We start from the raw sequence: 23919 nt of genomic DNA, 5'->3' as shown, positions 1-23919 counted from the left end.
ACCTCTCACTATAGTGACTTGCCAGACCTCTCACTATAGTGACTTGCCAGACCTCTCACTATAGTGACTTGCCAGACCTCTCACTATATTGACTTGCCAGACCTCTCACTATAGTGACTTGCCAGACCTCTCTCTATAGTGACTTGCCAGACCTCTCTCACTATAGTGACTTGCCAGACCTCTCACTATAGTGACTTGCCAGACCTCTCTCACTATAGTGACTTGCCAGACCTCTCACTATATTGACTTGCCAGACCTCTCACTATAGTGACTTGCCAGACCTCTCACTATAGTGACTTGTCAGACCTCTCACTATAGTGACTTGCCAGACCTCTCACTATATTGACTTGCCAGACCTCTCACTATATTGACTTGCCAGACCTCTCACTATATTGACTTGCCAGACCTCTCACTATAGTGACTTGCCAGACCTCTCACTATAGTGACTTGCCAGACCTCTCTCACTATAGTGACTTGCCAGACCTCTCACTATAGTGACTTGCCAGACCTCTCACTATAGTGACTTGCCAGACCTCTCACTATAGTGACTTGCCAGACCTCTCACTATAGTGACTTGCCAGACCTCTCACTATAGTGACTTGCCAGACCTCTCACTATAGTGACTTGCCAGACCTCTCACTATAGTGACTTGCCAGACCTCTCACTATAGTGACTTGCCAGACCTCTCACTATAGTGACTTGCCAGACCTCTCACTATATTGACTTGCCAGACCTCTCACTATAGTGACTTGCCAGACCTCTCACTATAGTGACTTGCCAGACCTCTCACTATAGTGACTTGCCAGACCTCTCACTATAGTGACTTGCCAGACCTCTCACTATATTGACTTGCCAGACCTCTCACTATAGTGACTTGCCAGACCTCTCACTATAGTGACTTGCCAGACCTCTCTCACTATAGTGACTTGCCAGACCTCTCACTATAGTGACTTGCCAGACCTCTCTCACTATAGTGACTTGCCAGACCTCTCACTATATTGACTTGCCAGACCTCTCACTATAGTGACTTGCCAGACCTCTCACTATAGTGACTTGCCAGACCTCTCACTATAGTGACTTGCCAGACCTCTCTCACTATAGTGACTTGCCAGACCTCTCTCACTATAGTGACTTGCCAGACCTCTCTCACTATAGTGACTTGCCAGACCTCTCTCACTATAGTGACTTGCCAGACCTCTCACTATGTTGACTTGCCAGACCTCTCACTATAGTGACTTGCCAGACCTCTCTCACTATAGTGACTTGCCAGACCTCTCACTATAGTGACTTGCCAGACCTCTCTCACTATAGTGACTTGCCAGACCTCTCTAACTATAGTGACTTGCCAGACCTCTCTCACTATAGTGACTTGCCAGACCTCTCACTATAGTGACTTTCCAGACCTGTCTCACTATAGTGACTTGCCAGACCTCTCTCACTATAGTGACTTGCCAGACCTCTCACTATAGTGACTTGCCAGACCTCTCACTATAGTGACTTGCCAGACCTCTCTCACTATAGTGACTTACCAGACCTCTCACTATAGTGACTTGCCAGACCTCTCACTATAGTGACTTGCCAGACCTTTCTCACTATAGTGACTTGCCAGACCTCTATCTATAGTGACTTGCCAGACCTCTCACTATAGTGACTTGCCAGACCTCTCACTATAGTGACTTGCCAGACCTCTCACTATAGTGACTTGCCAGACCTCTCACTATAGTGACTTGTCAGACCTCTCACTATAGTGACTTGCCAGACCTCTCACTATATTGACTTGCCAGACCTCTCACTATATTGACTTGCCAGACCTCTCACTATAGTGACTTGCCAGACCTCTCACTATATTGACTTGCCAGACCTCTCACTATAGTGACTTGCCAGACCTCTCACTATAGTGACTTGCCAGACCTCTCACTATATTGACTTGCCAGACCTCTCACTATAGTGACTTGCCAGACCTCTCACTATAGTGACTTGCCAGACCTCTCACTATAGTGACTAGCCAGACCTCTTACTATAGTGACTTGCCAGACCTCTCACTATAGTGACTTGCCAGACCTCTCACTATAGTGACTTGCCAGACCTCTCACTATAGTGACTTGCCAGACCTCTCACTATAGTGACTTGCCAGACCTCTCTCACTATAGTGACTTGCCAGACCTCTCTCACTATAGTGACTTGCCAGACCTCTCTCACTATAGTGACTTGCCAGACCTCTCACTATAGTGACTCGCCAGACCTCTCTCACTATAGTGACTTGCCAGACCTCTCACTATATTGACTTGCCAGACCTCTCACTATAGTGACTTGCCACACCTCTCACTATAGTGACTTGTCAGACCTCTCTCACTATAGTGACTTGCCAGACCTCTCACTATATTGACTTGCCAGACCTCTCACTATAGTGACTTGCCAGACCTCTCACTATAGTGACTTGCCAGACCTCTCTCACTATAGTGACTTGCCAGACCTCTCACTATAGTGACTTGCCAGACCTCTCTCACTATAGTGACTTGCCAGACCTCTCACTATAGTGACTTGCCAGACCTCTCACTATAGTGACTTGCCAGACCTCTCACTATAGTGACTTGCCAGACCTCTCACTATAGTGACTTGCCAGACCTCTCACTATAGTGACTTGCCAGACCTCTCACTATAGTGACTTGCCAGACCTCTCACTATATTGACTTGCCAGACCTCTCACTATATTGACTTGCCAGACCTCTCACTATAGTGACTTGCCAGACCTCTCACTATAGTGACTTGCCAGACCTCTCTCACTATAGTGACTTGCCAGACCTCTCACTATAGTGACTTGCCAGACCTCTCACTATAGTGACTTGCCACACCTCTCACTATAGTGACTTGTCAGACCTCTCTCACTATAGTGACTTGCCAGACCTCTCACTATAGTGACTTGCCAGACCTCTCACTATAGTGACTTGCCAGACCTCTCTCACTATAGTGACTTGCCAGACCTCTCACTATAGTGACTTGCCAGACCTCTCACTATAGTGACTTGCCAGACCTCTCACTATAGTGACTTGCCAGACCTCTCACTATAGTGACTTGCCAGACCTCTCACTATAGTGACTTGCCAGACCTCTCACTATATTGACTTGCCAGACCTCTCACTATATTGACTTGCCAGACCTCTCACTATATTGACTTGCCAGACCTCTCACTATAGTGACTTGCCAGACCTCTCACTATAGTGACTTGCCAGACCTCTCTCACTATAGTGACTTGCCAGACCTCTCACTATAGTGACTTGCCAGACCCTCTCACTATAGTGACTTGCCAGACCTCTCACTATAGTGACTTGCCAGACCTCTCACTATAGTGACTTGCCAGACCTCTCACTATAGTGACTTGCCAGACCTCTCACTATAGTGACTTGCCAGACCTCTCACTATAGTGACTTGCCAGACCTCTCACTATATTGACTTGCCAGACCTCTCACTATATTGACTTGCCAGACCTCTCACTATAGTGACTTGCCAGACCTCTCACTATAGTGACTTGCCAGACCTCTCACTATATTGACTTGCCAGACCTCTCACTATAGTGACTTGCCAGACCTCTCACTATAGTGACTTGCCAGACCTCTCACTATAGTGACTTGCCAGACCTCTCACTATAGTGACTTGCCAGACCCTCTCACTATAGTGACTTGCCAGACCTCTCACTATAGTGACTTGCCAGACCTCTCTCACTATAGTGACTTGCCAGACCTCTCACTATATTGACTTGCCAGACCTCTCACTATAGTGACTTGCCAGACCTCTCACTATAGTGACTTGCCAGACCTCTCACTATAGTGACTTGCCAGACCTCTCTCACTATAGTGACTTGCCAGACCTCTCTCACTATAGTGACTTGCCAGACCTCTCTCACTATAGTGACTTGCCAGACCTCTCTCACTATAGTGACTTGCCAGACCTCTCACTATGTTGACTTGCCAGACCTCTCACTATAGTGACTTGCCAGACCTCTCTCACTATAGTGACTTGCCAGACTCTCTCACTATAGTGACTTGCAAGACCGCTCTCACTATAGTGACTTGCCAGACCTCTCTCACTATAGTGACTTGCCAGACCTCTCTCACTATAGTGACTTGCCAGACCTCTCACTATAGTGACTTTCCAGACCTGTCTCACTATAGTGACTTGCCAGACCTCTCTCACTATAGTGACTTGCCAGACCTCTCACTATAGTGACTTGCCAGACCTCTCACTATAGTGACTTGCCAGACCTCTCACTATAGTGACTTGCCAGACCTCTCACTATAGTGACTTGTCAGACCTCTCTCACTATAGTGACTTGTCAGACCTCTCACTATAGTGACTTGCCAGACCTCTCTCACTATAGTGACTTGCCAGACCTCTAGTGACTTGTGAATGAACTACTATAGTGACTTGTGAATGAACTACTATAGTGACTTGTGAATTAACTACTATAGTGCCTTGTGAATGAACTACTATGGGTGGGAAGGGGGAGACTGGTGGTATACAGCCTCTGGGTGCAGTTTTAGATGTCTGTTATGTAACACACAGAGAGAGAGGGAGATTATTTCCAGTCTGGTTATAGGGTGCTGGGGGTCAGGGTTAGAGGGTAAGACAGTGGGCCAGCTATCTGTCAGAGGGATGAGCTCGCAGGGCCTGTCCCATCTCTCCCTGTTACACTGATTGACACTGATACACCACTGTAGCATACGCACTGCTAACACTTATACAGCCCAGAAGGGAGACAAATACCAGCAAGACTGTGTGTGTGTGATACATATATATATATATATAGAGAGAGAGGTATACTGGGAGAGAGAGAGACATAAAGGTTGCGTGTGTGTGATATATATATATATAGAGAGAGAGGTATACTGGGAGAGAGAGAGACATAAAGGATGTTTGTGTGATACATATATATATATATATATAGAGAGAGGTATAAAGGATGTGTGTATGAGTGTAGTGTGTGTATGAGTGTAGTGTGTGTATGAGTGTAGTGTGTCTATGAGTGTAGTGTGTGTATGAGTGTAGTGTGTGTATGAGTGTAGTGGGTAAATAGTCAATAATAGCTGACACTTGTCAGCCCTCTGCTCTATACACACAAAGGCCTGTGGTCGGGCCCGCCCCCCCCACCCCCCCGGGCCTCTCAAGCAGAGATAATTACCCTCATTGTGCCCCTTGCACGAGGGCGCACACACACTCACACACACACACGCACACTTACACACACGCTTATTCGTGCCAAACAACACACCCGCCCACGTGCATATAACTCAGTCTGATTGAGTAAAACATGGCTGCCAGCGCCCCGTCTGTTTCTGCCCCCTCCTCCGTCTCTACCCCCTCCTCCGTCTCTACCCCCTCCTCCGTCTCTACCCCCTCCTCCGTCTCTACCCCCTCCTCCGTCTCCGTCTCTACCCCCTCCTCCGTCTCTACCCCCTCCTCCGTCTCTACCCCTCTCCTCCGTCTCTACCCCCTCCTCCGTCTCTACCCTCTCCTCCGTCTCTACCTCCTCCTCCGTCTCTACCCCCTCCTCCGTCTCTACCCCCTCCTCCGTCTCTACCCCCTCCTCCGTCTCTACCTCCTCCTCCGTCTCTACCCCTCCTCCGTCTCTACCCCCTCCTCCGTCTCTACCCCCTCCTCCGTCTCTACCCTCTCCTCCGTCTCTACCTCCTCCTCCGTCTCTACCTCCTCCTCCGTCTCTACCCCCCTCCTCCGTCTCTACCCCCTCCTCCGTCTCTACCCCCTCCTCCGTCTCTACCCCCTCCTCCGTCTCTACCCCCTCCTCCGTCTCTACCCCCTCCTCCGTCTCTACCCCCTCCTCCGTCTCTACCCTCTCCTCCGTCTCTACCCCCTCCTCCGTCTCTACCCCCTCCTCCGTCTCTACCCCCTCCTCCGTCTCTACCCCCCTCCTCCGTCTCTACCCCCTCCTCCGTCTCTACCCCCTCCTCCGTCTCTACCCCTCCTCCGTCTCTACCTCCTCCTCCGTCTCTACCCCCTCCTCCGTCTCTACCCCCTCCTCCGTCTCTACCCCCTCCTCCGTCTCTACCCTCTCCTCCGTCTCTACCCCCTCCTCCGTCTCTACCTTCTCCTCCGTCTCTACCTCCTCCTCCGTCTCTACCCTCTCCTCCGTCTCTACCCCCTCCTCCGTCTCTACCCTCCCACCACGCAGGGGCAAACTGGGAGACAGACAGAAAGAGAGAGAGAGAGGAAAATAGAAAGTAAGAGATGTCGCTACATTATCCTCCAGACTTTTGGAGGCAACAGACTGTAATACAGTATTTATTGTACTGTAACAATCTGATCTGTTGTGGAAACATTTTGTACCAACGTACAACATGTACCAAACAATACTCTGCAGTCTCATAGGGAAGTGGGGCTGTTTTGCTACAGTATCCAGTAACTCTGGTTGTTAATCCACACAGCTGTTGTAAAGGGTGGATGTTTTCATGTTTCAGTAATGCAGTGTGTTACATTGTAAAGCCTGCATGTGATAGTAGTGTGTGTCTATGTGTGTTGTTGGTATGGTTGGCTGGCTGATTTGCCCATTGTCATTGATGTTACCCCCTATGGCCCTGCCATGTGCCGCATGGGATGGACAGCAGTGGAGGGAAGGATGGCGAGGGAGAGGGAGGGGTGGGATGGAGAGATGGAAGCTGGGATGGATAGAGAGAGCGGGGGGGTGACCTGACACCTCTCCCGTGTGTCCCCCTCACCCCCCCTCACCCTCCCTCACCCACCCTCACCTCTGTCCCTGTCCCACCTTGCCTGAGCACCACACTAGCACCACCACACTACACAACACAGCTCAGCATTGAACACAGTGTTAATAAGCCCTGTGTTAATGTTTAATGAGCCCTCCGTGTTCAGGTGCTCTCAGCAACTTGACAGAAAATCTGAAAATGGCTTTATTGTGTTACGTGTGTGTGTGTGCCGGTGTGTGTGTGTGCCGGTGTGTGTGTAATAAAGAGAAAGGAGGGGGGTTAAGTGGCTTGCTACATTGTGGAAGCGATTGTGTGTGTGTCAGACCATTGTTTACACGATCCACCGCAGTCACAGACAACTGTAGCCATTAATGTATTCCAGCTTTGAGTGAACATACACAGATTTACAAACAGATAGCAGCCTGCCGCACCACCGCTCTCCATGTGGTCCCCCACTCCCTTTCTCCCTCTCTCATTTCACTACTTATCCTGCCTTCTCTCCTTCTCTGCCGCCTCTGCCTCTGCCTTCTCTGCCTTCTCTGCCTCTGCCTTCTCTGCCTTCTCTGCCTTCTCTCCTGCATTCGAAGTCAGTACTCCTCTGTCTCTGGGGTAGATGGTGAGAACAGTTGTCGTAGCGGAGCACTGGCTACAGACTTTGCCAGTAGTTGTTGTGTGTGTGGGACAGAGTGCTGCAGGCAGGGCAGCAGTGGCTGTGTTGATGATATAGTGAGGAGATATGAACGGGAGAGGGCAGTGGGGAAGCTAGAGAGCGGCCCATGTGTTCTTAATTGTCTGCACAGCCACAACAGCCCCAGTGGGACTAGGAGGTGTATGTGAGTGGGAGTGCCCAGGCTGCCTCCCAGCAGGGTCCCAGGGTTGGGCTGGGCTGGGGATCGATCTGTAATGTAGTCTGTAAAGTCACACCCATTAGGCCAGGCCAGGGGACGGGATGAAATGCATATCAGCATAACAGGACAGCCAGGCCTAGGGCCCCCTAGAGTTAGCTGGAGACTACACTATCAGTAGGACTGAGCCCAGGACACACATACAGCCAATTCACAAGTCCACCCAACAGACACGTAGAGACATGTACAGCACCAGCTTTCTGACCTCACATCCACAGAGCTGCTGAGACAGTCTCTTTAGAACGGGATGCAGGAAGCTGGTGCTGTACATGTCTCTACATGTCTGTAGACTTGTGAATTGGCTGTATGGTCTCCAGCTAACTAGTGGCCTTGCAGTGTGTCCTGGGCTCCATATTGATGCAAATATAATTTCTAAGTGTTTCTGAGTGTTCTAAGTCTTCCTGATAATGAGCAGAAATTGCTAGCGAGAAACATCTATCTAACGGATACTTCTTGGGAGCGTACGCATACTACTTTTGAAAAGACATATTACCATTTCTAGGGATCATAATTAAAAGCTAGGTATCATAATTCCAGGTGTTGACAACAACCTAGATGATAGATATGCAGTGGACAACAAGTCCAGTCCAGGTGTATGGTGGTGCTGCAGTGAGGTGTGGTGCTACAGGGCAGAAGAGAGGGTGAGAGAGGAGGAGAGGGTGAGAGGGAGAGGGAGGAGGAGAGGGAGGAGGAGAGGGTGAGAGAGGAGGAGAGGGAGAGAGAGGAGAGGGTGAGAGAGGGTGAGAGGGAGAGGGAGGAGGAGAGGGTGAGGGAGGAGGAGAGGGTGAGGGAGGAGGAGAGGGGTGGAGAGGGTGAGAGGGGGGGAGAGAGAGGAGAGGGAGGGAGGAGAGGAGGGGAGAGGGAGAGAGGAGGAGAGGGAGAGAGAGGAGGAGAGGGAGAGAGAGGAGGAGAGAGGAGGAGGAGGGTGAGGAGGAGGAGAGGGTGAGGAGGAGGAGAGGGTGTGAGAGGGTGAGAGAGGGTGAGAGAGGAGGAGAGGGAGAGAGAGGAGGAGAGGGAGAGAGAGGAGGAGAGGAGAGGGAGGGGAGGAGAGGAGGAGAGAGGAGGAGAGGGAGGAGAGGAGGGGAGAGAGGAGGAGAGAGGGAGAGAGGGGGAGAGGGAGAGAGAGGAGGAGAGGGAGAGGGGGAGAGAGGAGGAGAGGGAGAGAGAGGAGGAGAGGGAGAGAGAGGAGGAGAGAGGAGGAGAGGGTGAGAGAGGAGGAGAGGGAGAGAGAGGAGGAGAGGGAGAGAGAGGAGGAGAGGGAGAGAGAGGAGGAGAAGGTGAGAGAGGAGGAGAGAGGAGGAGAGGGTGAGAGAGGAGGAGAGGGAGAGAGAGGAGGAGAGAGGAGGAGAGGGAGAGAGAGGAGGATACAGAGAGAGAGGAGGAGAGGGAGAGAGAGGAGGATACAGAGAGAGAGGGTAAGAGGGAGAGAGAGGAGGAGAAGGGTTAAGGTGAGAGCCAGGTGGGCTAGGTGGAGGCGCTGGACATCTTCCCTGGGCCACCATGTGGTTGTAGACATCTGTTGCCTCTATTCATCAGACACACTCATTAGCTTTCGGTGAGGAGAGAGAGAGCAGCTCAATCTGCACGGAAAGATCTGTCTGTGTCCCTCTTTATTCTCCCCCCCTCCTCTCCCATCTCTCCTCTCTTCATGCTCCCTCTCCATCGTCTCAGTCATCTAACTATGGGACGGGGAGATGGGGGGGTAGGTCAGGCTGCTCCCGCCCTCCCCAAACCCCCACTGTCCTGGCCAGACACACACACACACACACACACACACACACACACACACCCGACCACCCACACACACACACACCCCCCCACACACACACACACACACACACACAGAGTGCCTCTTTAATTTGGTCAGTATGATATGTAATGAAGCCAATCTGTGGCTGAGAATAATGACCTGTTAGAGGTCAGAGCTGTGTGTGTTATATCATCAGGCTGCTATAATCTGCTAGAACACGGCTACCTGACTGATCTATTGGCTAACTGGTTGATTGATGTAGCTGAAATTGATCATATTAGGTGTAAATAACAGTCTATTTTTATATCATTTTTTTCTTCTTCTGTATCCCTCCTTCCCCTACAGCATCTGCTCCTTCCTGCCTGTTTCCTCCCCCTCTTGTCTGGTTCCTCCCCCTCTTTCCTGTTTCCTCCCCCTCTTGCCTGGTTCCTCCCCTCTTTCCTGTTTCCTCCCCCTCTTGCCTGGTTCCTCCCCCCTCTTTCCTGTTTCCTCCCCCTCTTGCCTGGTTCCTCCCCCTCTTGTCTGGTTCCTCACCTCTCTCTCACTGTTCCTCCCCCTCTTGTCTGGTTCCTCCCCCTCTTTCCTGTTTCCTCCCCCTCTTGCCTGGTTCCTCCCCCTCTTGTCTGGTTCCTCACCTCTCTCTCACTGTTCCTCCCCCTCTCTCACTGTTCCTCCCCCTCTTGTCTGGTTCCTCACCTCTCTCTCACTGTTCCTCCCCCTCTCTCACTGTTCCTCCCCCTCTTGTCTGGTTCCTCACCTCTCTCTCACTGTTCCTCCCCCTCTTGTCTGGTTCATCACCTCTCCCTCACTATTCCTCCCCCTCTTGTCTGGTTCCTCCCCCTCTTGTCTGGTTCCTCCCCCTCTTTCCTGTTTCCTCCCCTCTTGCCTGGTTCCTCCCCCTCTTGTCTGGTTCCTCACCTCTCTCTCACTGTTCCTCCCCCTCTCTCACTGTTCCTCCCCCTCTTTCCTGTTTCCTCCCCCTCTTGCCTGGTTCCTCCCCCTCTTGTCTGGTTCCTCACCTCTCTCTCACTGTTCCTCCCCCTCTCTCACTGTTCCTCCCCCTCTTTCCTGTTTCCTCCCCCTCTTGTCTGGTTCCTCCCCCTCTTGTCTGGTTCCTCACCTCTCTCTCACTGTGCCTCCCCCACTTGTCTGGTTCCTCCCCCTCTTGTCTGGTTCCTCCCCCTCTTGTCTGGTTCCTCCCCCTCTTGTCTGGTTCCTCACCTCTCCCTCACTGTTCCTCCCCCTCTTGTCTGGTTCCTCACCTCTCCCTCACTGTTCCTCCCCCTCTTGTCTGGTTCCTCCCCCTCTTGTCTGGTTCCTCCCCCTCTTGTCTGGTTCCTCACCTCTCCCTCACTGTTCCTCCCCCTCTTGTCTGGTTCATCACCTCTCCCTCACTGTCCTCCCCCTCTTGTCTGGTACCTCCCCCTCTTGTCTGGTTCCTCCCCCTCTTGTCTGGTTCCTCCCCCTCTTGTCTGGGTCCTCACCTCTCCCTCACTGTTCCTCCCCTCTTGTCTGGTTCCTCCCCCTCTTGTCTGGTTCCTCCCCCTCTTGTCTGGTTCCTCCCCCTCTTGTCTGGTTCCTCACCTCTCCTCACTGTCCTCCCCCTCTTGTCTGGTACCTCCCCCTCTTGTCTGGTTCCTCCCCCTCTTGTCTGGTTCCTCCCCCTCTTGTCTGGTTCCTCCCCCTCTTGTCTGGTTCCTCACCTCTCCCTCACTGTTCCTCCCCCTCTTGTCTGGTTCCTCACCTCTCCCCTCACTGTCCTCCCCCTCTTGTCTGGTACCTCCCCCTCTTGTCTGGTTCCTCCCCCTCTTGTCTGGTTCCTCCCCCTCTTGTCTGGTCCTCCCCCTCTTGTCTGGTTCCTCCCCCTCTTGTCTGGTTCCTCACCTCTCCCTCACTGTTCCTCCCCCTCTTGTCTGGTTCCTCCCCCTCTTGTCTGGTTCCTCCCCTCTTGTCTGGTTCCTCCCCCACTTGTCTGGTTCCTCCCCTCTTGTCTGGTTCCTCCCCCTCTTGTCTGGTCCTCCCCCTCTTGTCTGGTTCCTCCCCCTCTTGTCTGGTTCCTCACCTCTCCCTCACTGTCCTCCCCCTCTTGTCTGGTACCTCCCCTCTTGTCTGGTTCCTCCCCCTCTTGTCTGGTTCCTCCCCCTCTTGTCTGGTCCTCCCCCTCTTGTCTGGTTCCTCCCCCTCTTGTCTGGTTCCTCCCCCTCTTGTCTGGTTCCTCACCTCTCCCTCACTGTTCCTCCCCCCTCTTGTCTGGTTCCTCCCCCTCTTGTCTGGTTCCTCCCCCTCTTGTCTGGTTCCTCCCCACTTGTCTGGTTCCTCCCCCTCTTGTCTGGTTCCTCCCCCTCTTGTCTGGTTCCTCCCCACTTGTCTGGTACCTCCCCTCTTGTCTGGTTCCTCCCCCTCTTGTCTGGTTCCTCCCCCTCTTGTCTGGTTCCTCCCCCTCTTGTCTGGTTCCTCCCCCTCTTGTCTGGTTCCTCCCCCTCTTGTCTGGTTCCTCACCTCTCCCTCACTGTTCCTCCCCCTCTTGTCTGGTTCCTCCCCCTCTTGTCTGGTTCCTCCCCTCTTGTCTGGTTCCTCCCCCTCTTGTCTGGTTCCTCCCCCTCTTGTCTGGTTCCTCCCCACTTGTCTGGTTCCTCCCCCTCTTGTCTGGTTCCTCCCCCTCTTGTCTGGTTCCTCCCCCTCTTGTCTGGTTCCTCCCCCTCTTGTCTGGTCCTCCCCCTCTTGTCTGGTTCCTCCCCCTCTTGTCTGGTTCCTCCCCCTCTTGTCTGGTTCCTCCCCCTCTTGTCTGGTTCCTCCCCCTCTTGTCTGGTCCTCCCCCTCTTGTCTGGTTCCTCCCCCTCTTGTCTGGTTCCTCCCCCTCTTGTCTGGTTCCTCCCCCTCTTGTCTGGTCCTCCCCCTCTTGTCTGGTTCCTCCCCCTCTTGTCTGGTTCCTCACCTCTCCCTCACTGTCCTCCCCCTCTTGTCTGGTACCTCCCCCTCTTGTCTGGTTCCTCCCCCTCTTGTCTGGTTCCTCCCCCTCTTGTCTGGTCCTCCCCCTCTTGTCTGGTTCCTCCCCCTCTTGTCTGGTTCCTCCCCCACTTGTCTGGTTCCTCACCTCTCCCTGACTGTTCCTCCCCCTCTTGTCTGGTTCCTCCCCCTCTTGTCTGGTTCCTCCCCCTCTTGTCTGGTTCCTCCCCCACTTGTCTGGTTCCTCCCCCTCTTGTCTGGTTCCTCCCCCTCTTGTCTGGTTCCTCACCTCTCTCTCACTGTGCCTCCCCTTCCCTCCTTTCCATGATCTCCCTCATCTAATCCCTTTTAATTCCCAATGCTTCAAATCCCACTAAATTGCTCTAAGGAAGGGAAAATAAAGAGAGAGTGAGAGAGAGAAAAAGAGAAAGAGAGAGCACAAACGTGACAGGTGAGAGAGAACGTTGTGTGTGTGTGTGTGTGTGTGTGTGTGTGTGTGTGTGTGTGTGTGTGTGTGTGTGTGTGTGTGTGTGTGTGTGTGTGAGTGAGAGAGAGAGAGAGAGAGAGGGAGAAAAAGAAAGAGAGGAGGCTTGTTGCTAGGTTGCATCCATTATTTATATACACAGGCCTTATTAGAATATTAATGCTAAAAGCAATCAGGCAACCCTATGTTAAATTAACTGAGAGGAAGAGAGAGGGAAAGAGAGGGAGGAAAAGAGAGAGGGAGGGAAAGAGAGGGAGGAAAAGAGAGAGAGAGAAAGAGAGAGAGGAAAGGAAAGAGAGGGAAAGAGAGGGAGGGAAAGAGAGGGAGGAAAAGAGAGAGAGAGAAAGAGAGAAGAAAGGAAAGAGAGGGAAAGAGAGGGAGGGAAAGAGAGGGAGGAAAAGAGAGAGAGAGAAAGAGAGAGGAAAGGAAAGAGAGGGAAAGAGAGGGAGGGAAAGAGAGAGAGGAAAAGAGAGAGGGAGGGAAAGAGAGAGAGGAAAAGAGAGAGAGAGAAAGAGAGAGAGGAAAGGAAAGAGAGGAAAGAGAGAGAGAGAAAGAAAGAGAGAGGAAAGGAAAGAGAGGGAAAGAGAGGGAGGGAAAGAGAGGGAGGAAAAGAGAGCGAGAGAAAGAGAGAGGAAAGGAAAGAGAGGGAAAGAGAGGGAGGGAAAGAGAGAAAGAGAGAGGAAAGGAAAGAGAGGGAAAGAGAGGGAGGGAAAGAGAGGGAGGAAAAGAGAGAGAGAGAAAGAGAGAGGAAAGGAAAGAGAGGGGAAGAGAGGGAGGGAAAGAGAGAGAGAGAAAGAGAGAGGAAAGGAAAGAGAGGGAAAGAGAGGGAGGGAAAGAGAGGGAGGAAAAGAGAGAGAGAGAAAGAGAGAGGAAAGGAAAGAGAGGGAAAGAGAGGGAGGGAAAGAGAGGGAGGGAAAGAGAGAGAGGAAAAGAGAGAGGGAGGGAAAGAGAGAGAGGAAAAGAGAGAGAGAGAAAGAGAGAGAGGAAAGGAAAGAGAGGGAAAGAGAGGGAGGGAAAGAGAGGGAGGAAAAGAGAGAGAGAGAAAGAGAGAGGAAAGGAAAGAGAGGGAAAGAGAGGGAGGGAAAGAGAGGGAGGAAAAGAGAGAGAGAGAGAGAGAGAGAGAAAGAGAGAGGAAAGGAAAGAGAGGGAAAGAGAGGGAGGGAAAGAGAGGGAGGAAAAGAGAGAGAGAGAGAGAGAAAGAGAGAGGAAAGGAAAGAGAGGGAAAGAGAGGGAGGGAAAGAGAGGGAGGAAAAGAGAGAGAGAGGGAAAGAGAGAGAGGAAAGGAAAGAGAGGGAAAGAGAGGGAGGGAAAGAGAAAGAGAGGGAAAGAGAGAGGGAAAGAGAGAGAGGGAAAGAGAGAGGGAAAGAGAGAGAGGGAAAGAGAGAGGGAAAGAGAGAGAGGGAAAGAGAAAGAGCAGGGTATTTTGTCATTTATGTGGAATTATTGAGGCCAAATAAATCGATTAAGGACTACCTCTTTGGAAATACCTCCTAGCACACACAAACAGTAATTGACTCCATCCACACACCATGTCCATAAACATATTAAACCATGTTAATTAAACCATATTATGAAGAAAGTCTGTTTGAAATATCGTCAGGGAAGTAGATTTTGGAATTTGAAACACTGATATTAAATAGAAAATACAAAATGAGTTATCATTTTTGTAATGATAACTCAATTCCTAACACAGCATTCATCCTGGCTGTCCTTCAGTTACAATCAGTTCAAACACACAACCGCAAATAGACCAATACACATCTACTTTAGGTCCATCACACACACTAGCACAAACTAACACACACACACACTATTACACACAATAACACACACTAAAACACACACGCTCTCCTGTGAGAGAGACACCTGTCATTGTTTACCATGACCATCCAATTATTGGGCTGTGCTCAGATAGCCAGATAGCCAGAGAGCTTACGCACACGAAATCAATTTCAATTTCCCTGTCTTCATTAGGCCTATCTAAGCAGTATTTAGACCTGGGTTCTCTCTCTCTCTCTCTCTCTCTCTCTCTCTCTCCCTCTCTCTCCCTCTCTCTCTCTCTCTCTCTCTCTCTCTCTCTCTTCCGGTGCTCTGACCTGTCTATGGAAGAGAGGAGTGGGAGAGACAGAGAATGGATGGAGAGACAGAGAGACAGAGACAGAGAGGAGGGGAGGTCATGGTATGTACAGAGCAGGTAGGTTAGAGGGTCTGAATTCGAGAGGTGAACAGAGAGCTGATTGGCTGAATGAGGAGCAGGGCTGTCATTCAATGGGACGTCCATAGTTTACTGACCCATTATGTAACCAAGCTAATCATGCATGTTTCTCAGTATTCCCCAATAATGTAAATTGTGTTTATGTGTGGCCGTTATATATGTCTGTTTGTGTGTGTATGGTGGAAGTGTATTTGCGTGTGTGTGTGAGTGGGAGAGATTGCGTTGCTCAGATTGCATGCCACTCCGGCCAGAGTCTGGATTTGTATGGCAGATGTGGAGTGTTTCAGAGCTATGTCATGTCGCACACAGAGAGAATACTAGATTGCTGTGCTGTTATTATGATTAGGTCATTGTCTCCTTTGTTGATTGGGGTGGTCCTGGGTCAAGGTTAAACAATGCTGTCCTGGAGTGCAGTGATATCCAATCCTGGTCCCACATGGGGATAAAGAAGGGTACACATTTTTGTCCCAGGTCATTCTTACACACCTGATTCAGCTAATAAGGGGCTAGATGATTAGTAGGTGTGTTAGTGCTGGCCTAGAAACACTAGTGGGTATTCTGTGCTGTGTAATGTATTTAACTGTATTGCACTGAGCTCTGTATTGTGTATATTATATACTGTGCTGCTGAGTACAATACTGTATATTATATACTGTGCTGCTGTGTGCAATACTGTATATTGTATATTGCGCTGCTGTGTACAATACTGTATAGTATATACTGTGCTGCTGTGTACAATACTGTATATTGTATACTGTGCTGCTGTGTACAATACTGTATAGTATATACTGTGCTGCTGTGTACAATACTGTATATTGTATACTGTGCTTCTGTGTACAATACTGTATATTGTATACTGTGCTGCTGTGTACAATACTGTATATTATACACTGTGCTGCTATGTAGAATACTGTATTTTGCATACTGTGCTGGGCTGTGTAGTATACGTTCATGTACATACTACCTCAATTGGCCCGACCAACCAGTGCCAACCAGAATCTTTCTCCACATGGAGGTGGAAGGTATATGATAGGCACCCTCACGAACAAGCCGCTCTTCTCCAGGCCATGGATGACTCATGCAGTGACATCAGGGCAGACCAGTGTCAGGCCTGGATTCACCATGCCCGAAGATTCTTCCCTAGATGTTTGTCTAATGAAAACATCCATTGTGATGTGGATGAGAACCTGTGGCCAAATCCACAAGACAGGGTTGATGGAAATATAGAAGTACAGTAATCAATCCTTTGTTCTGGTTTTTACAGTAAGCCAGGTGAGGAACACTGCAGTTGACGTTTTACTGTAGTTTTTTCTTTTTTGTAGCTAATTATTTTTTACTTTGATTCAAAGTTGTGATTTTATTGTATTTCATCAATACATTTCAGATTTTGTTCAATGATTCCACTGTGTCTGTAGTATTCTCTCAAATAGTCCTTTTACAGTGATGTATTTACGTGTAGTACCATAATGAAACATGTATCACATATTTTGTACTACAATATTTAATGATTGTACGAACAACTACACAGTGAAACTATCTGTATCTTGTGTGTGGGTGATCTAAATGAATGTTCCTATGGTATGTCATGATAAATGAGTCCACCATTTTGAAAAATGACCACAAGGTTCTGAAATGAGTGCCAAAGTGATTGTAAAAGAAAGTGTATTTAACTGTGATGTGTGATGCTGTGTGGAGGAATGCTGCTGACTGAGTTCAGTGAGAAGTTCACCCTTCTCACTCTCTGTGCTCATCAGCTGACCTTTATATCCCTAGTTTCACACAGTGACAGCCAGAGTACAGTACAATACACACAATACACAACAATAACAACAACAAACTCACTGCACAATAGAAAACTGTACATGGAATCACACTTAAATGCTGTGTAATATGCAACGTATTACAGTTAATAGAAATAGATAGTGTAAAACCATGCTGATAATTAAAAGATTATGTAAAATACCAGGTGGTCTGTCAAAGCTCCTCACCACTGACAGAGCATAATGTATGTCATACATACACCCCAACATTCTTTACACTGTCTATGTGTTTGTGTGTGTGTTTGTGTGTGTGTGTGTGTGTGTGTGTGTGTGTGTGTGTGTGTGTGTGTGTGTGTGTGTGTGTGTGTGTGTGTGTGTGTGTGTGTGTGTGTGTGTGTGTGTGTGTGTGTGTGTGTGTGGTGTGTGTGCATATAGAAGGCCATCTGCCAGGTCCTGAGGCTGTTCTTGCCCCACTACCCTCCTTTCTTCTCTTTCTCTCCTCTCTGTTCTCTCCTCTCTGTTCTCTTCTCTCTGTTCTCTTCTCACAGTTCTCTCCTCTCTGTTCTCTCCTCTCTGTTCTCTTCTCACAGTTCTCTCCTCACAGTTCTCTCCTCACTGTTCTCTCCTCTCTGTTCTCTCCTCTCTGTTCTCTCCTCTCTGTTTCCTCCCCTCTGATCTCTCCCTCTCCACCTTCCACTTTGTTATTGTCAGAGTTTCACTTCACATCACAGCATTGGAGACGTTTATTGTTATCTGTTGTAATATCCATGATAATGAAGGTATTGATGTAATAAATTCACCTAAACACACAAATATAGACAAATACATGTATACACACAAATATATATATATATATATATATATATATATATATATATATATATAAACGTTTGTGGATTAGGCTATTTCAGCCACACCCATTGCCGACTGGTGTATAAAATCGATCACACAGCCATGCAATCTCCAAAGACAAACAATGGCCTGTCTGAAGAGCTCAGTGACTTTCAACGTGACACAGTCATAGGATGCCACCTTTCCAAGTCAGTTCGTCAAATTTCTGCCCTGTAAATTTCTGCCCTGCAACTGTGAGTGCTATTATTGTCAAGTGGAAACATCTAGGATCAACAATGGCTCAGTCACAAAGTGGTAGGCCACACAAGCTTACAGAACTGGACCGCCAAGTGCTGAAACGCATAGCGAGTAAAAAATCGTCTTTCCTCAGTAGCAACACTCACTATTGAGTTCCAAACTGCCTCTGGAAGTAAACGTCAGCAAAATAACTGTTCGTCGGGAGCTTCATGAAATGGGTTTTCATGTCAGAACAGCTGCACACAAGCCTACGATCACCATGTGCAATGCCAAGCGTCAGCTGGAGTGGTGTAAAGCTCGCCGCCACTGGACTCCGGAGCAGTTCTCTGGAGTGATGAATCACGCTTCACCATCGGGCAGTCCAACAGACAAATCTGGGTATGGCGGGTGCCAGGAGAACGCTACCTGCCCCAATGCATAGTGCCAACTGTAAAGTTTGGTGGAGGAGGAATAATGGTTTGGGGGATGTTTTTCATGGTCCGGGCTAGGCCCCTTAGTTCCAGTGAAGGGAAATCTTAATGCTTCAGCATACAATGACATTTTAGACAATTCTGTGCTTCCAACATTGTGGCAACAGTTTGAGGAAGGCCCTTTCCTGTTTTAGCATGACAATGCCCCTGTGCACAAAGTGAGGTCCATACAGAAATGGTTCGTCGAGATCTGTGTACAAGAACTTGACTGGCCTGCACAGAGCCCTGACATCAACCCCATCGAACACCTTTGGGATTAATTGGAACGCAGACTGTGAGCCAGGCCTAATCGCCCAACATCAATGCCCGACCTCACTAACGCTCTTGTGGCTGATTGGAATCAAGTCCCCGCAGAAATGTTCCAACATCTAGTGGAAAGCCTTCCCAGAAGAGCGGAGGCTGTTATAGCAGTAAAGGGGGGACCAACTCCATATTAATGCCCATGATTTTGGAATGAGATCTTTGATGAGCAGGTGTCCACATACTTTTGGTCATGTAGTGTATATAACAAAAACAACAAATGAACACACTAACATGTGTGCAGACCGCACACACACACACACACACACACACACACACACACACACACACACACACACACACACACACACACACAAACAAACACACACACATCAAATCAAATCAAATGTATTTATATAGCCCTTCTTACATCAGCTAACACATGAGGTTAGTGAAGATGAATGTGGGGATATTGACATCCAGCGTCTCTAATTGTAGCACTAATCTTCAGAGGAACAGGGAGGGATATTGGGAGAACGTAGAAATATACCCAACAGAAAGGAAAGTAGGTAAACATACTGTAGAAGTTGGAAAATGTAAAAGGCTCTTTGGCATGTCAGAAAAAGTACCAACGGATGTAAATCAGGACAACCATACAGAAACAGAAGAAAGAAAAGAACAATCAATGGAGTGAATCAATTTAGATGGCGGGATAGATCCAGAAAGATGGATGGAGAGAAACAAGGTTGGGGAGGGAGTGGTGAAGGCGGAGAGAAGGAAAGAGAGCAAAGGAGTGAGAGAGAACGAGATGGAGGAGAGGCGAGATAGAAGAGAGAGAAAGATGAAGAGAGAAAAAGTGAAAGAGAGGGAGGGATGGCTGAAGAGAGTTGGAGTAGGGGTGAGTCAGCGATCCAGAACAGTGAGCAGGCAGACAGCAGACAGGAGTTAGAGTTAGGTCAGGTGCAAAGACACACACACACAACACACACACACACACACACACACACACACACACACACACACACACACACACACACACACACTGTATGCATTGTAAATTGCAGGCATTTGGACACATTTATTCACAAACTTACACACAAACACCCTTACAGAGGGGACTTCATTACAGACAAATAATAACATAAGACTTAACTTATTTTACCACAGTCCTCCCGTACACACCCCTCCCTGTCCCCTGGCCCTTCCCTCTCCCCTGATCCCTCCCTGTCCCCTGGCCCTTCCCAGTCCCCTGGCCCTTCCCTGTCCCCTCCCTGTCCCCTGACCCCTCCCTGTCCCCTGGCCCTTCCCTCTCCCCTGACCCCTCCCTGTCCCCTGGCCCTTCCCTCTCCCCTGACCCCTCCCTCTCCCCTGACCCCTCCCTGTCCCCTGGCCCTTCCCTGTCCCCTGGCCCTTCCCTCTCCCCTGACCCCTCTCTGTCCCCTGACCCCTCCCCTGTCCCCTATCCCCTCCCTTGCTCTGACCCCTCCCTGTCCCCTGGCCCCTCCCTGTCCCCTGACCCCTCCCTATCCCTGGCCCGTCCCTGTCCCCTGGCCCCTCCCTGTCCCCTGGCCCCTCCCTTTCCCCTGACCCCTCCCTGTCCCCTGGCCCCTCCCTGTCCCCTGACCCCTCCCTATCCCCTGGCCCTTCCCTGTCCCCTGGCCCCTCCCTGTCTCCTGACCCCTCCCTGTGCCCTGGCCCCTCCCTTCCCTTGGCCCCTCCCGTCCCATCTATTTCCCGTGTTGTCCTACCTGGGATGATGGAAACAGTGTCTCTCTCCCAGGACACCACGCTGACGTACTCCTGCACGGCGGTGGGAATGAGGCACTTGAACACGGCCACGTTGCCCCGCATGGAGCGCTGGTCTGCCACACGCACCGTGTACGGCTCCCTGAACACTATCATACAGAGAGAGACAAAGTGTCAAGGAGGTATTTTATTCAGATGACAGTGTTTTCCATAAGTGCTGGCCGATAACATACTCATTGTCAGCCGGCACTTTTTCCACTTCATTAATTCCCTTTAAAAGTCTAAGCCTTTAAGATGGTCATACCATGGATCATTTAGCTATTTGATTCTGAATTTTAGGACCCCTTTAGGTATAAAAACATTTTTTTCATAAGGAATTAGGTTTTGAAGTGTCTGTCCTATATCTAGGAGATATAAGAAATCTCAGGAAATATTTTAGTTTTTTTGGACACAAAACTACATCTATCATTCTATTAATTTGTATGGGTTACCTTCAGACTAGTCCCGGGACACTTGTGGGGGGTCATATTAGTTTGTAGGCCAAACCGTTCGCACGCTACCAACGTTTTTGTGAGAAGACTGATTTTGCGGGATGTCTAACGGTCTGCCAAACATCGCTGTAGCTCGGCCACCTTCCACCGCACATTCTGAAAGCTGACATAGGAGGATGCGGTGGATTGAGACGCAGCCCATGCAAAAACTGATCTCTCTAGCTTAAACTGAAGGATTTTGATGGGGATTTTTTTATTATGTTTCTTAGATTGGTGCACGGGTGCGTCAATAGACTCTTAATTATTAACTAGGCTTTTTTACATCAAAAAGTTTTAATTCACTTGTCAGAAAAGTCTGTATTGCCTTCTCCCACTAGAATGAACTATATGCATCTTCTAGTGATCTATTGACAGGACAGGCACCTGTCAGTCACAAAGCCAGCACTCTCCGCAGTGTCAGCAGAAAGCGGATGTTTCTGGTTCTCAGGGATAGAGTATTTTCAACCTAACTTCCCTTTCCCCTGAAAAACAGATGTGGGGACTCCGCTCTGGTTCTTTTTACGCTATGGTTACAAAGCGAGAGATGACAGCGACACACTGCCGGTTTGTCAGTCTGCTGTCGGTCCCGCCTCTCAGAACCTGTTCTATTTTTGTGTGCTGTGGTTGGTTGCAGTCAAATTTCTTTTCATGGAGGAGGGAGAGCATGAGCATGGCCTCCTTTGAGTGAATGTACACTGGTAACAATGAATTGAAATGAAATCCACTTCATTATTGTTATGTGGCGGAATCATTTATTTTCTTTGGCGTATTTCATAGGCCTATACAGCCACAGAGTCGACTAGTTTATTATTAAAGGTGTCTGACTGAATAAAGTCAATCTCCTATAAATCACAACGTAGTGATGTTCATGGTATCACATCAGGAGTAAACCAAAGATCTTGTGTTTTCCTAGGTTTCCAAGCCCACGTCGAGACTTGCCAGTGACCGTTAAAATGACTTGTCAGTGTAGCCTAGTGATGGGTTGTTCCCGGACTAACAGCTGTTTTGTAGTAAAAAAGAAAGAGGACGATAAGTGTTTCCAATGATGACATCATCGATGTGCATCGTGCGATTTTAACCAATTATTAGTAGGCATTGCCTTCTAATTGGTTGATGATGTCATTGGAAACACTTATCTTCCTCTATATTTTTTACAACAAAACAGAAACACGCCATTTTCACATATGTTGATGTTGGGGTGGTGCTGGAGGTGATGAATATAAAGTAGATTTATTTTAAATTTCCATTCTTTTTATCTAACTAGGCAAGCCAGTTAAGAACTGCAGAACAAATTCTTACTTACAATGACGGCCTACCCCGGGCGACGCTGGGCCAATTGTGTGCCGCCCTATGGGACTCTCAATCACGGCCGGATGTAACGCAGCCTGGATTTGACCCAGGGACTGCAGTGACGCCTCTAGCACTGAGATGCAGTGCCTTAGACCGCTGCACCACTCGGGAGCCTCGGGACCCCTTATAAGTGAACGGAACCAAATCGCATCGGTGAGAGAGCTGTTCATTTTGCTCCCTAATTTGCTTACTGGTAGGCTACTAATGATTGTTGATTATCTGCAGATAAATGATGAAAACATTAGATGAAGATGTTGACTCCTCACTGCAGGAACAATAGGTAGTGGAGAGAGAGCCTGAGAAAAGAAAACAGATTGAAGGCTATAAAAGCTAATCTTATGACACATGATATGGTATTATGAAATATATTAATACAGGTCTATTGATTTGATTAGTGTCGACAATGGAGTAGCCTAGTCAACTGCTGCTTTCTGTGTAGCAAAGCCCATATTTAACACCTGCTTCGTTCTACAAACACCTGTAGGTTTATTCATGCATGTCTGATATAATGTTTTGAACATTTTAAACCAATTACCTGCAATTCTATATTATTTCTCTACAGGGAACACAACCTTTTTCTTAAGTTTTTGTCACAATAAAATAAATCAAAAGACTAGACTAAACTAGTTTTTCTGACTAGATTACTAATCTACCTGCCTTCCCTCAAAGTCCCACCCACAGTGATTGATTGACAGGTCTGAAACCCTACCAACTCTGTGACTCACAAATATCCTGCCACCTCCCTTGACAATCCCACCCACAATTATTGATTGACAAGCCAAACTGTTAAAGGGATAGCTCACCCAAATTACAAAAAACTATAAATATGACTTTCATCAAGAGAAGACAGGTTTAATGTTAAAAAAGGTTATCTTACTTAGAAAATAGTCCTGATCATAAAGGCCTAAACAATCTCCGAAACAACTAACAATACACTAAATTCATACATTTTCAGTCATTTTATTTGTAAAATCATGTCTTTCTACTTCATACCACAACTAATTTGACCAATCTTGGAAGTAAAGTCGTTAAAGTATTAAATGATTTAGCTGCGTATTTCGGATGGAATCAAGGCATTAGAATGTACTAGAGGCCACCAAAATAGAGCTTGTTCTGCTTTTCTTTTACTCAGGGGTCACTCCCCTCCAGACTAAACCAGCCCGGATCTCCCTGAAACATTGGAAATATACTAACACATATTTTTATATTTTAGAGTATTTGGTGTTACAATCTTTCTTTGGTTTAGGAACAAGTGAATACTAGAGATGCAGTGGAATATACAGTATGAGTTTTGGACTGTAGTCTATGTTGTAAGAATCATTAACAGAAACAAGTTAGGTGACAGTTTTAATATTATATTTTGGATTTCAAAATAATCTACTAATAATATAGATGTACTGAATCTACAACAATACATTTGCAAACATATTGGGAACAGATTCTGGTTTTGTCTATTGCTTGAACACATCAATAACACTAATTCTACAGTACATCTGTTTTCATCATTAACTACGCAACCCAATTTCTGAGCAGGATCAACCAAAAAAATGATTGGCTAGCTTTCACCATGACATCACCATCAGACAGTATTCTATTGTTTTGTGTACAACTCTATTTACAGCACGCGTGGTACTGTTAAAGCACTGTGCTAGAGATAACAACCCAGCTTAATGAAACCATCTGTATGTATTGGTGGTGATTCACTGTTCATACATGTTC

General features: G+C 48.3%; 1 protein-coding gene across 3 annotated transcripts in view; it reads right to left on the bottom strand.

Moving 5' to 3' along the window:
* The window catches only part of LOC106603368 (Down syndrome cell adhesion molecule-like protein 1 homolog), a 113706-nt gene that overhangs the window by 72439 nt on the left and 17348 nt on the right, over positions 1-23919 (bottom strand). For all 3 annotated transcript variants that reach the window (XM_045717052.1, XM_014196942.2, XM_045717053.1), the window contains exon 3: positions 20323-20469. In XM_045717052.1, coding sequence (XP_045573008.1) covers positions 20323-20469 — 147 coding nt within the window. The remainder of the gene's footprint in view (positions 1-20322; positions 20470-23919) is intronic.

Source organism: Salmo salar, chromosome ssa04 (assembly GCF_905237065.1).
Source record: "Salmo salar chromosome ssa04, Ssal_v3.1, whole genome shotgun sequence".
Classification (NCBI taxonomy): Eukaryota; Metazoa; Chordata; class Actinopteri; order Salmoniformes; family Salmonidae; genus Salmo; species Salmo salar.
This window is presented reverse-complemented; position numbering and strand designations above follow the sequence as displayed.